At 40.5% G+C, this 14,880-nt stretch overlaps 1 protein-coding gene across 1 annotated transcript; it reads left to right on the top strand.

The window, feature by feature from the left end:
• The first annotated feature begins 6,912 nt into the window (after positions 1-6,912).
• GPHB5 (glycoprotein hormone subunit beta 5) lies at positions 6,913-13,525 on the top strand. Its single transcript, XM_072837732.1, has 2 exons — positions 6,913-7,969; positions 12,294-13,525. Exons 1-2 carry the CDS (start codon positions 7,766-7,768, stop codon positions 12,480-12,482), a joined length of 393 nt encoding a protein of 130 aa, XP_072693833.1. The 5' UTR covers positions 6,913-7,765; the 3' UTR covers positions 12,483-13,525.
• The last annotated feature ends 1,355 nt before the right edge of the window (positions 13,526-14,880 follow it).

Raw genomic sequence — 14,880 nt, 5'->3', positions numbered from 1 at the left:
CTCACCTGGATAACCACACTAGCCTCCCCAGCTGGAGTCTTAAGTTCAATCTTTCTCCTCACTGCAGCTTCAGGATCTTTCTAAAACACAAACTTGGCTCCTATTTTATGTTGGAATAAAAGTTGAGTGCTTCAGAGGACCTGACCCAGAGCCCATCTGCTGCTGCTGCCCTCACCCCTGTCTCTCTTCGTGAACACACTCTATGCTCAACTGTGATGACTCCTTATACCTTTTCAAACTCACCATACCCTCTTCCATGTCTTCAGTTATTCACTCGACGGTTTTTGATAGTTAACTGTGAGCTGGGCAGTAGTCTAGACATTGGGGAAATATGGTGAACAAGACAGACAGACATACCTTCTGCTCTCAGGTCCAGTGGTGGAGTCAATATGTCTCTGCCTAGAATGTATTTACTTCTAATTCACTGGAGTCCTCGCTCTAAAAAGTCTTCTCTTGATGATACCCTATAGTCCACACTCTCATAGCTTTCCATCTCCATTTTTATCACAGCACTTATCCCATTTAACGATATATTGATTGATTTTTCAAGGCTCTAGTTACTTTAACTCAATTTCTTAACAGTAATACTTAAAAATGAACTTCCTTATTTTGCTTTTCTTAAGGCAGAATAATTGTTTTTTCATTTAAAAATTGAGATATCAAAAAAAATTGAGATATCATTGACATATATAGCATTGTATTAGTTTTAGGCATACAACATAATGATTTGATATATGTAGGTATTGCAAAATAATTACCACATTAAATTTTGTTAACATTTATCACCACACACAGTTACACAGGGTTTCTTGTCATGAGAACTTTTTACTCTCTTAGCAACTTTCAAATATGCAATACAGTTTTGTTAACTATAGTCACCATGCTATAGGGTACATCCTCAGAACTTATCTTGTAACTTGTTGGCCACCTTCATCTGTTTTGCCCACCCCCCAAATAAAATGTTGATTTATTTTTAAATCAAACTTTCTATTTTGAGATAGGTGTAGAGCCATATGTAGGTGTAAGAAATAATACAGAGAAATCCCGTGTACCTTTTATTCAGTTTCCTGCAATATGTTTTATTCTTAAAACTGTAGGACAATATTACAACGAAGGTATTGACATTGATATAGTCATCCGCCTAGTTTAGATTTACCCAGTTGTACTTTTTTTTGTGTGTGTGTGTGTGTATTTAGTTCTATGCGATTTTGTTACATGTTTTGTTCTTGTATCCACCACCACGGTCAGGAGACAGAACGTTTCCATCATCAGAAAAATTCTACATGTTGACCCTTTATAACCACACCCATTTCACTCCTTTCCCGTCTCCTTGACCTCCAGAAGCCACAAGTCTGTTCCCCATTTCTATAATTTTGTCATTTCTAGAATGTTACATAAATGGAATTTTACAGTATGTAAATTTTCATAATTGGCTTTTTTCACTCAGTTTGATTTTCCAGAGATTCATGTAAGTTGTCATGCATTTTGTTCCTTTAGTGTTGAGTGGTATTGTGTGGTATGGATGGGCCATAGTTTATTTAGCTATTTACCTGGTGAAGGACACCTGAATTGTTTCCAGGTTGGAGCTGTTATGAATAAAGCTGCTATGACCATTTGTGTACAGGTTTTTTTGTGAAGATAAATTTCCATTTCCCTGGGATAAATGCCCAAGAGTGCAATTTCTGGGTCATATGTGTTTTGGTTTATTTATCATCTTCTCTAGACCATTGACTAAGGACAGGTCCTTAGGTCCATTTATATTTGCATCACACGTACTCAGTGTATATGTGACACATGGTAATACTCAATAACATTGGGAGGACAGAAAGAAAGAAGAAAGAAAAGTTGAGGAAAGGAAAGGAGAAGCATTAACATTGTCATTAGCATCAGTTGTTAGCTATTCCCTGATGTCTCCCAACATCATCATTTTGTTTCTTATTTAAGGAACCCAGTGACTCCAGGGCTGGACAGCGCCTGGCACTGAGTAGTTGCTTACTAAATATGTGCTAAATTATGCAGTGAATACTCTAGGGAGTAGAGCAGCTCTCCTCTTTTCCTTCCCTACCCTGCCTTCACCCTGCTCTGTCACTCGAGCCTAAGCATGGGCACACAAAGACACACGCGTGCACTCTGGAACTATGATCCTAGGACTCTTTTTCTGGAGTAAAGCCAACAGTGAACAAATGAAGTGCTGTTGCTTCGAAGCTTAGCTAACAACCTTGGCCTTGTCTGTGCAACTGCCTGGGGAATTACAAATGCAGGTTTTGGGGCCCTGGCAGCTTTGTGGACTCGTTCCAATGAGAATACAGGATGCACTTGAGATAAAGAATGTTTCTTTGTGACTCATTAAGCTCCTCTCGTTCCTCTTTATTAGGCATGTGTCTGCCATGCCAGGCAAAGCCATGACCTTCAAAAGTGGAAGAGTCAGGCGGAAATAAAAACATTCCACTTCAGCGCCTAAACCATGTGCCCCTTAATCTGAAATAAATCTGTGACAACTGACAGATTCTTCTTTCAAACAGTTGTGGAGAAAGGCCTGACTTGTCCTAGTAAATCAGACACAGGCTTCATTATTTTTAGTCTTGTTAAAAAAAAAAAAGTTACCATAGCAACCACACCATCATCTAGGGCAAATATTATCTCTTTAAGTCAATAATATGAGGAGCTGTCCCACAAATACCCAGTGCTTTGAAAGGAAGAAATGTCTTTTCAATAAAATTAATTTCTTTCAAGACTTCACCGTTTGTCTTCATTTGTAAACCCAGATTTCTTCCCCCTGTAAATAAGGGATATTAAAAGTAACATACAAGTTTGTAAAGTCCAAAGGCTGACTGACCTTCCTTATATGGATTTGCAGAAAATCATTAATTCTATTAATTCCTTGGAACACAGAGCTTCATTCGTGGCTTTTTTATTCATCCACAGGAGGGAGGCATAATGCTAATTAATTTGACCCTGGGATAGAGCATTGTGTATTCTGAGAGAGCAGTGGGGAAAAACATATCAGAGCATGCACATCTCTTCTCAACTCTTAAGATATCATTGTAAGTTATACAGCAAACAGCTTTGCTCCTGCAGGCCCTCACTTAGTACCCGTGGAACAAAGTGGGGATTCGGTGCATGTTGTTGGCTCAGTTCATTTGACTCTGTTCTTGGTCAGAACTGAAATTGTTTGGGATATTCAGGAAGATTTATTCATATATTGAATTTTGGAACCATTATAAAATGTGTACCCCTGAAGTGTGAGATTTGGACCTTCAAAACTAAATTTTACACTCCAGACTTTTTTCATACTAAAAAATGTGTTTTAATTTTAGCATCAGATCAAAATACCACAGGCTGACTGGTGAAGCAAGCTTGGTACCCACCCCACGTCTTCTGGTTTAAGGATGCTGGTAGGGTCTCATAGCCCCCGGAGACTGCTTCCTTTATTCTCAGACTAACATATTCCTCACCTTTAATACCTTTGAAATTGGAGTATGCTTAATAATTAATGGCGTGACATAATTTCTTATTGGTAGTCTTTTATTTCTTAGAGGTACACAATGATGATGGGAAAGAAAGAAACAACATTGGTTTCTTGCTTATCATGTATTGAGCACTGAGATAAGCAATTTATATATGTTAATTTTTTCAAAATATTTTATTTATCAATTTGAGAGAGAGAGAGACAGAGTGAGCGCATGCGGGAGAGTGAGCACAAGGAGGGGGAAGGGCAGAGGGAGAAAGAGAAGCAGCCTTCCCACGGAGCAGGGAGCCCAACGCAGGGTTTGATCCCAGGACCCTGGGATCATGACCTAGCAGAAGGTAGACGCTTAGCCGACTGAGCTACCCAGGCACCCCTATACATACTACTCTGTAGAATCCTCACGTGAACCTTGTGAAGGAGGTATTTTTAGTTTTGTGGAAGACAGACCCAGGGTTTATGAGACTTGGCCAAGATCACAAGTTGGCATGTGTCAGAGTCAAGATTTGAATACAAATCTAGATGACTTTATAATATGAGCCTTTGGATTCTCCATCTGACTTGCCCTCAGCTGGTTTTGTTCATAAAAGAGTTTGTAAACCTTTAAATTCTGGTGTGAGGAAGGGCCTTATGAGTCATAGGGTCCAACTTCATCTTGTGATAGATGATGAAATTGAGGCTGAGAGAAATGACCTGGCTACATCAGTCACAAAGGAAGCTGTGCCACTGACCGTCGGCATGGCTGAGCCAGGGAAGCAAGATGCCATGCTCTTGCAATGTCTTCATCCCCTTCACATGTTGCCCATCCTCAGGCCTCCCCATTGGGGTTGCCATCCCTGGACCTCAGTTGCTCAGTCTCCTCTGGGCCCTGACACTTTCTCATTCATCCTCATTGACATGCTCCCCCAGACTCTATGCCCCTTCTCCCCTTTCCTTCCTTATCCTTAGTGAAGCAGATCCTTGTGACATCCTCCAAGGTGATAACGAATCCATATGAAGATGAAAATAGAACAAAATGAGAGAAACATAAGATTCTCCAGGGCCTGAGCTTGGAGCCATCACCCAAATCTTTGTTTGCTATCCCTCTTGAGCCACTGCACTCTGCACTGTGACCATTCAGAAGTCTTAACACAGTGTTCCAGGCAGCACCTTCCAACATTTGGTTGTAGAGATGAAACCAACTTATTTACCATCCCCAGTGCTGTCGAAGGCTTTGGAGGGGGGCAGATTGCAAAATAACTGAACCTCTATTTCTTCCAGTGGAAAAAGGGAAAAAAAAAAACATGTTGATATATGGAAGTGTTGTAAGATTGAGAGATAACATATGGAAGAACACAGCAGATTCCACAGAGCCTCATACATAGTAGGTGCTTAGTGACTGTAAATTGTCATTCTTACAAGGTTAGTGCTGATGGGGGGTAGGTATGATACACAGCTCTGCATTATAAGGAAATTGGAGATTGTAAAAGAAAGATACTCTTGGCTTCTCTTTATTGTCTTTATCTTGTGACATTACAGACACAAGTATTTATGTTTCAGGTCTGATGTAAAAGGGCTGAAGAGTTCTCTTCAGAAACACAATTCATGATGGCAGCTCACCACCAACTGGCAAACTTTCAGCAAATTAATAAGATCACACCAGGTAAGTAGCCTGTTCCACAGTACCCAGGTCTGGTTATGCTACTCACAGGCTGAAGGACTGGAGAAAGTCCTTTATTCCAAGCCCTGTTCAATTTTCTATAAAGCACACATCATAATCTGAATCTAGAGGTAGGTATGTTGATGGTATAGTATTAGATTTACTGAGGATTGTTAACATGTTTTGAAAAAATCAAGCCCTAAATGAGTAGCATGTATTTTAAGAACACTTTTCTTTGCAGGAAACAAATGTTTTAAGTTCTTTATGTAGTATTATTTGTGTAATGTGCATATTAAATGTCTTTGACTCTGTCATTATTTGCTGTGAAATGTAAACTCCTAAGGGCAGGGATGATGTCTGCTTCATTTATTTTTTAGAGCACCCAGAATAATGCCATGACCAATGAGGTTTTTAATCCATTTGTATGCTACTGTTGTAGATTGGAATACAAACTGTGCCCCATGCTCATAAAGAATACTATTGCATTCTTAGTTAGACTTTCCAGAACCAGAAAGCTAATGAAACATTTCTGTTAGAATAACATTGAATATCATGCCATGCAGCACAAATGTACACTTATTGGTTTATTTTAATTCTTAAAGTGTCAATATTAATTGATTTTCTGTTATAAAAACCTGTCCAGTGTAGGAAGTGTGAAAAATGCTGAAAGCCATATAGAAGAAATATAAAGTCCTCTTTAATTCCCATGCCAGAAGATAATCTCTTTGAACATCTTGGATTTTTTTCTAGAAGACTCATTTTAAGGTGCTATTAATATTAGTTAATCCTTAACTAATTTTAAGACTTTCAAAAGGTTTCTTCTTACTGTGAATTCCATCCTTTCAGTTTGTGATCCTGCGTCTTTCCAGGAAGAATTATTGTTTTGTTATTTTCAATGTATTGAAACGTGTTGTGAGTTAAGGGAAAGAGTTTGCTGTGAGCTGCTAGCTACTGACTTCTGTTCCGAAGGAAAGTTGTGATTACCATAAAGGGAAGTTAATCCATCTTGCCCCACTGCATTTGTTCCCCCGAGAACCAGGTGAACTACTTTTGACTGTTTCCCTAGGATTATGTCACCCACCAAGGTAACTTTCTGTTTCAGTAGGTGATGTTAAGAAACAAAACAACACCCTTTAAGTTAATCAGTTTTGGAAAATAGAGACTGGCTTTATATCCCAAAGCTTTGATGTGTTTAGTGGTTCCTGTAAGGATCTGCCTCTCTTTTGTTTTGATTGACAAGACCCTTCCTATATATTTGAGCAGTCAAGCAGCCCAGTAGCAGAGGGTAGAGACACTTACCCAGAGCAAACTTCTATCACTCATTGTGATTTTCTGAAATCTTGGGTGCAAGTGTGAGCTCTAGAAGGAGTTAGCTCCAGCAAAATCAGGTAAGTGCTTCTCCATATTTGTAACTGCATTCCACCAGAAGGGAAGTCCAAAGAGCCCTACTAATGTGACAGATCAGAAGTAGATCAATAGAAGTAGATGAGACCGACAGCTCAGATTGGAAAATAAATAATTTTGCAGCAATCATGAATTATTTTAGGCAATAATGAATTGAGGACATTCCATAAATGCAGTGTCTACTCTCACTTTAACAACCAGGTATGTTCTGTCCAGTGGGCCCAGCATGCAGAGAATGATTCTGGCTCCAGGAAAGCACAGAAAATGACCGCGACCCAGAGAGGATAGACTTGACAGTAGATTGGGATTATGTTTTAAATACCTCTAATGCTTTCCAATATGTGGGTTCAAATTGAATCACAACTAGGTGCCTATTACAGTGGACACCTAGAGCAGAGGCAATTTGTAGCTAATAAGATACATTTTTTATGAATGCTACCAAGTCAGGTGCCAGGATTCATAATATCTTACACATATCCATGTTTTGTGGTAGGCTAGATTAGCAACAATGCATCTGGGCGTACAGTTTTTATTTCCCTATGCCCCTCCCATTCCCCATTCATGACACTGAAAATGTCATTTTGAGTAGGCAGGTAACATGGCACCAAATACTCTACCTAGATCTGAACAAAAATAATTTGTGTGTATTCATGTATTATGTTAGGATATGCATTACTTTTGGTGTGACTCATGTTTTGCATTTATTTTGAAGAGACCATTGGAACAAACCTCTCTAACACATGAGTCAAATCCACAGGTGGATAGAAATAAGGAAACACCTGAGGATGCCCTGGAAGGGTTAGGTGTTTAGCGAGCACAATGGGTCAAAGGAAACCATGCTGGAGTCAGAGGAAATTTTGGGCACCTGTGCTGGTGTTAGTAGGCATTTACATTTTCTTGGCTCATTTCTTCTGAGATGCTAAGAGCAAGGTGCCTTTGACAGTGACCATCATATTATTGATCACCCCCGGGGGGAAAGCTGGCTCTCTTTTTAATTTTTTTTTTTTAAGGATTTATTTATTCATTTTAGAGAGTGTGTGAGAATGAGCATGAGTGGGAGGGGCAAAGGAAGAGAGAATCTCAAGCATACTCTGTGCTGAGCATGGAGCCCCACTGTGGCCCCATCTCACAACCCTGAGATCATGACCTGAGCTGAAACCAAGAGTCGGTCACTTAACCGACTGAGCCACCCACGTGCCCCAGGACTCTGGCTCTTTTAATAAACTCACTTTTCTTTCCCTTTCTGGAGGAACACCATGAAGCTGGCATACCTTTTCCTTGGCCCCATGGTCCTCTTGCTCCTGGCTGGCTGCAGCTGTGTCCTCAGCACCTCCAGTGGGAACCTGCTCACCTTTGTGGGCTGTGCTGTGAGGGAGTTTACTTTTGTGGCCAAAAAACCGGGCTGCAGGGGCCTTCGGATCACTACGGATGCCTGCTGGGGCCGTTGTGAAACCTGGGAGGTGAGTCTCAAGACAGACGCAAGTGACAAAGCCTTCAGAGCCAGCCACCTGGGTTGATTTCTGTGTTCACTTTTTAACTAAAATGAGGTAGAATGGGGCATTCTTGTGGAATTTTTTAAATGACAATTATTTGGCATTCTCCAAAAATAATCTGGAACAAGTATGATCTTGCCCCTCTAACAAAGCATTGGTAAAATTAATATTTGTATTTACATAGTGTCTGTATATTTGGGAATCATCTTTGGGAGGTTAAGATATGCTATTATTCTCCCCATTTTACAGGTGATATGAAGGACTTCAAGGAGTGAGTGACCACAAAGTTATGTAGACAATCAGTAGAAAGCTGGGAATAAATCCTTGGTTGGAGCATGTAAACAAAATTTCTCTATATTCCTCTCCCTGTGATGTAGCCAGCCAATTCACAAGAGATCGGCCTTACACTGTCTAGTAGGTGAGGGTGGGTCCTCAGTTCTTCCCACAGTGGCTCATGCATAGCCTTGCCCTGCCCCAGGCCCCACCTGCAATTTGTGGGGACCTCAGGGATTGTCACAGACCTATTCACTAAGTCCTTTGTAGTCAATGATATCTAGCCTTTTAAGATACATTGCATTTAAAATGAGGATGAAAGTCTTAGACAAAGTTAGAACCGTCTTTGGACTGAGATGAGATGTTTGTAAGGTTAGAAGATAAAAGGCTCATTTAGCAAAGTGTCCCATTACACTGTAGAATGACTGTTGACCCTTTCTCCTGAGGCCAGAGTTGGTTACTAATGAAGCTCCAGCTCTGATTTTGTCACCCCACCCCAGCTCAAAAACCTTTAATGACCCCCCCCCCACACTATGGCAAATTCCAAAGCTAACTTCCAAGGTCCTCAGCCATATGAAGTTTGCCAGGTTTCCCAATGTCTACCCATGACCTGAGCTCTGGTCTCACCAGACTGATTTTGAAAAGTTTTATTAAACATCTCTCATGAAATCTCACTTTTGGCCTTTTTCTCATATCCCTTCTCATTTCCATCTGTCATTATTAAATATATTCTTTGATATTTGTGTCCAGGACCAACTCCTTCCCTAGAGCTTTTCTGACTCCCTGGTCAGCCCTGACTCTAGTTTACCTTTTGTCTTACTTTTCACCACCACACAACACTAGATTCTAAGTTCTTTAGGAGAGGAGTTTCATTCCTGTGCTTTTGTTAGCTCTTGTTGAAGTGTCATGTACAAGCAAGATGTTCAATAGATATTTGTTAATTATATGGGCCTGTCCTCTATCTGGAGTCATACGTCTTTTAGCTGAATTGATGCCAACTTAAAAGTCCATGAGCACCATGAGAGGTGCTCAGAAAAATGGCCATCTATTCAGGGACTCAGAGAGCAACTTACTATCACTTAGATAAAATTATAGCCCCATGAATGGATTGAGTTATGGTGATGAAATCTCCAAATTAAATAAAACTACTTTACCTAATTTGCTGGGTTTTTCACTCATCCAGGGGCATAAGACCTAATAGCCAAATAATTCAACTGTTAAGGATACCATAGCTGTGACTTGACATCGAACCTACTTGGGGTATTTTGGCATCGCCTCATATTCAGGGCATGACCTGGCCATGCCTACCTCTACTCAAAGTTCATTTCTCAGCTCTTTGGAACTCTTTCTGGGCCCAAATTTCAAACCATGTTTCCTTCAATTCAGTTCACTTTCTCTTCTCTTTAAAGATTGATGAATGTCTTTAATTGGATCCTGGTCATCCCCGGGAGGTCAGGGACTATGTTCTTACCAGAGAAATTGAAGCACCAAGGCCATTAGGGAATAAGATTCTACTTAATATTAACCAGCTTTTATCTATGCCTTTACTGTACTATATATACAGGGAGGTTACTTATAGAAAATAAATAAAAGAATGAAATTTATTTTCCCAGTAATCTGAGAGTTTCTGAAGTATAAAGTCCTTATTTTTGGGAACTTAACTGGAGAGCATGTCTAAAATGAGGATGTCTTTGACAACAAAGTAGCTGGATTTACTTCAAAGGTGGAACCATTGCTGAAAATAGCCTTTACTCATGGCCTGGCTTTAGGGTTGCCAGATTTATTAAAAAAAAAAAAAAACAAAAAAAACCCCAAAAACCTACCCCAATCCAAACCATGAGGTCAGTTGAATATGAATGAGAGATAAACAACAATTGTTTTTTTGGTGTAAGCCTGCCCCATGCAATATTTGGGACATACTTTACTCTAAAAAAATGTTGTTGTTTCTTATGATATTCAAATACTACTAAGTGTCTTAGATTTTATCTGGCAACTCTGCTTGAGATTCCAGATTACTAAGGGTAAGAGGATATGAAGCAAACTAAGGAGGGTCAAATGCTCCCTGAAAAGGAGGAGGAAGCAGTGATATTAAATTGAGCTCTTCCACACAGTCCTTAACAAAGGCAAAGTCATTACTTTCATGAGGTTCATGTGAGAACGTCATCCTGGGCCTCCATTAAACATACTTTATGTACCCAATCCAAGTGAAGGCCTTGTTTTTTGAAAGCTTGTAAGTTGCTACTTTATTTAGTACTTCCTTACTCTTACAACTGCTCTGATAAGAACTATAGATGACATTTACCAAACACTTACTTGGTGCTGGGCATCGCACATTACACGTATCATCCTACGTTGTCTCTGCAACGATGCTGTGAGGTAGAGATTTTGTTTTACAGATGAGGAATCTGAGGCTTCAAGAAGTTAAGTGGGCAAGTGGTAACAACAGGGACCCAAGGTTGAGGGTCTGACTCAGGATTTGCTATTTTTTTTTTAAGTCTTACAGGTTTTTTTTTTTTGTTGTTGTTGTTTGTTTGTTTACACTTATCATGTCAAGAATTCAGAGGGAAGGGGTTGCAGGAGTTCCAGCGCTTTTCCATTGGTTCTCACAAAGTGTGCTTCTCTGGGTGGAGCAGGCTGGCCCTTCAATTGAAATCATCTTTCATCTTTGGCTTCTTCCTTTTTCTGATCATTGTCCTTCATATGCTTCAGGAAGCTATCTAGGCTCTTCCAGTGCTTAACATGCTCAGTATGTACATTAATTCTCTTAGCAAGAATCTTGCCCTTAGTCTGCTTGTTTATAACAACATCAACAGCAATAGACTGGTTTAACACTGTATACTCTATCAGATTTGCCATGGTATCATTTGGGGCGGGGGTACCTCCTTGATGAAAAGTGCCCATTCCTTTGATGTCCACAATATCACCCTTTCTTGTAGATTTGCCAGTATGTGACCAAGGGACAACTCTCTAAAACTCTATGTTTTCTAAAAGGCCTAGAGAATATATAGCAGGTGCCTCTCTTTTGTGTTGGTCATTTTGGCAAATTACTGGAAAATGGGGTTTCCACGACAGGGTTTGAGATTTTAACTACTACTTTGTGCTGATTTCCTGATCTCTATACTCTTTATAAAATTATCTTTGAATTCAAGATTTATAAAGGTGAAATCAGGAAGTGAATCCTTTGATTATTAGAACAGTGCACAGGGCATTCTGGAACCTGCCTTGCTCTGTTTTTGGTCATTGATTCAACAAAAAGTTACTGAGGACCTCCCGGGTGACAGGTACTACTCTAGGTAGTAGAAGCACAGCATGAGTAAAATGGGCAAAAATCCCTGTCCTAATGGCGTTTACTTTCTAGAGTGGGAGAAACACAACACAAAGAAAATATATAATGTGTTGCATGATATTGACAAGTGCTATGGAGTAAAAAAAAGAAAGCAGGAAGAGGGCGGGGAAGTGGCAGGGTATGGAGGTGGTGTGTTGATTTTCAAGAAGATGGTCAGGATGGTCAGGAAAGTTTTCTGTGAGAGGGTGATGTTTGAACAAATTGTTGGACTGGTGAAAGAGTTATTCATAAGGGAGAAGAATGTTCTGACCCCTGGATTAACAGGGTGAGCATATTTGATTTTACTCTGAGTGAAATGGGAAATCACTGGTGCTTTGAGCAGAAAGAGGATCTGACTTAATTTTAAAGTCACTTGGGGCTGCCGTGTCATAAGTAGACTGTAGGGGGTGATGGTAGAAGAGAGGCCAGTTAGAAGACTTCCGCAAAGATCAGTATTATTCATTTGCTAAATAGTTATTGAGGACTTGCTACGTGCCATAGGCTCTTCGGGAGCTCAGGATATGGCACAGAGAGCAGGTGGCTGCTTTCAGGAATTTGCTTTCTCCTGGGAGGAGAGAGATTCACAAGTAAACAAATGACTAATGAGTTAATTTCTGATAGTGATAAGTGGTACCAAGAACAAGAAACAAGATATGTTCTAACAGGCTCCATGTTTTCTTCCTGGGGGGATAGAAGCCCATTCTGGAACCCCCCTATATCGAAGCCCATCATCGAGTCTGTACCTACAATGAGACCAGACAAGTGACGGTCAAGCTGCCCAATTGTGCCCCCGGAGTGGACCCCTTCTACACTTACCCTGTGGCTGTCCGCTGTGACTGCGGAGCCTGCTCCACTGCCACCACGGAGTGCGAGACCATCTGAAGCTGGTGTGGCCCACGGAACACAGCTGGCGGCCTTGAGCTTCACAGACCCACCTGCACGGGCAGCAGCTATACCCCTGGATTCGAGGACTGTCTAATTTTGACCACCCCTGTGGAAGAGGTTTCCTGTCTCCCTTAGGTCCAACTCGAGCACAAGGCCCAGAGGCGGCATACTGATGCTAACCATCAAAATAATATCTGTGTTTTCACTGAAATAATTTCTCTGGGTCACAGATTTGCAAATTAATTTATCTTTACCTTGAATCTCAGAACATAATTTGAATATATCACAATCCTCCTCCAATTTGGATTTGTAATATGCCAATGGTTTAAATGCAATAGGAGTAATTAGGAAATGAGTCTAGAAAGTCTTTAAATTCTCCTTACTTCACAATTGGTCTTCAACTAGATTTATGATAGAAGGACCAGAAATTAATAAAACCAATGCTTTGTCCTCATGCCCCCAAAGAAAATTGCAAGCTTCCTAAGAGAAAATACTTCCTTCTCATTTTAACTGAGCACTTACCTACACAAGAAATAGAGACTGCTCAAATTAAGAAGGGAGGGCAATTGTAGCTGAAATTGAGCAATGCCTGGTTCTGGGTGATTCTTTCCCCACGTAAAATTCTCGAGGTCCTTCTTAATAAAGAGGCTTGTCTGTGATTTAAAAAAAAAAAAAAGAACAAACTCAGAAAAAATATGTAACTAAAGCCATCATTTAGGTTTAAAGACATGTGCAACTAAACTCTGGTTTTAGACTCATGTGATGCTCTCCCAAAGCTATGCCCAAAATGATTAATCCCAAATATTCTTTTCCATTTAGTGTATTTTAAATTTAAGTTGTAATTTTTTTAACTTGGAAATTTTACATGTTTGTCGGGGTAAAGCTGCCCTGATGGCTCAGGGGAAAGTCTGTGATGGTCTAGCTCTTGTGCTCTCTAAAATTTTACAGCAGCTGATTCTCTGTGACTTTTTTTTTTTTTAACTCTGGCATTATGCAAGTATCTTTAATTCCCACGTTTTGGGGTTGAAATGAACCTTGTTTCTTTTTTCATGATACGCCAAGAAAATCTGTATTAATAAAGCATGTCCTCTGTCTTTTGAATTCATGAGAACTTTCAAAAAAGTCTCTCTAGTCTTTAATGTACTTGGAATAACAATAGCAAGCACACTCAAAATTAACTTCAAAGTTACTTTTACTTACACATTAATTTAGGATGTCATGTTTAGGAAGAGATCCAGACAAATGACTGGAGATCTTGAGTCCCAGAGGTAGCTCAGTCTGGACTCAGATGCTTGGTATCTCCCAGCTGGGAGCCAAGAGCCCTCCTTGAATGAGGAATTGATATGTCCTCATGAAAATAGTAGAGTGAATGTTGAGATTGATGGTCTATTACTGGGATGCTGAGGTGGACATCCAGGAACAAAGAACATGAGCAAAATCCATCCCAGTCTTTAGTGCAGATCCATTGGCAGGCAAGAAGCCACACCAACAGAAAAGTAGTTGAGTGCCTGGGATCTGTCTCGGACAGTGGCTGGTGATAAGGGATAACACTGAGTGGCACCTCTCAAGTGTCTTCAGCCCATCCCTAAGGACTTCCCTCAGAATTTTCTGCTAGAAAGGGCTGCTTCTTAAGGAAACTTAGGGAAGAAAAACAGAAGCAGTTAAGGTTTTGCTGCAATTTGAGAGAAGGTGACTACAGCATCAGTAAGGGGCCCAGTGGGAAACAAGTGAGACACTGCAGCAGGATATTGAGGACAGTTAAAGGAAGATGCTATTTATAAATGTGTGGGAAGAGTTAAGGAAACCAACCAGGGGTGTTAAAACATTCTGAATACTGGTTTAGAAGCAATGAATATCCCTAGGCTGAAGGAGAAGAAGAGGAATTGATTATCAGACCCCAGAGAGAGTGGAAGGAGGAATGCCTGATGGGAGCTGCGATCTTTCTTAGGATGACCCAGCTGTCCCAAATCAAGGCCTGGTGGTGAGGGAGGTGTGGGAGAAAGTACCCCGATCTCACTCTGCTCCATGCCCTGACTTCTGCAGAATTAAATGGGAAGGCAGAGAGCAAGGGAGCCCATTGCTTCAGTCCATAAATGTTGGCCTCCTGGGAAGCAGGTTGAGTAAGAGTGGAGAGTGGATCTAACGGGACAAATGGATGAAATCCAGGACAGCTATATTCTGGGATGTTTAGCTGAAATGCCATAGGCAGTGATGTTGGCGTGAAAGCCATAAGGCATCCGTAGCATCACAATTACTAAGAGTTCCCTGGGATGGGATACATATGGAGAGGTATGTACTGGCTAATCAATATCTCTAACATTGGAGAGATGCGGTAACAATGGTAATTGTCAGAACTATGGGATTATTTGGTTGTTGAATACATCAGTCGAAGCAC

Source organism: Canis lupus, chromosome 9 (assembly GCF_048164855.1).
Source record: "Canis lupus baileyi chromosome 9, mCanLup2.hap1, whole genome shotgun sequence".
NCBI lineage: Eukaryota > Metazoa > Chordata > Mammalia > Carnivora > Canidae > Canis > Canis lupus.
This window is presented reverse-complemented; position numbering and strand designations above follow the sequence as displayed.

What these genes read in the sequence shown, in the direction of transcription:
- GPHB5 (XM_072837732.1), top strand. Translation starts at nt 7,766, where the DNA reads ATGAAGCTGGCATACCTTTTCCTTGGCCCCATGGTCCTCTTGCTCCTG. An exon ending in GCCGTTGTGAAACCTGGGAG is followed by an intron (nt 7,970 to 12,293) that starts GTGAGTCTCAAG and finishes CTGGGGGGATAG; the next exon opens with AAGCCCATTCTGGAACCCCC.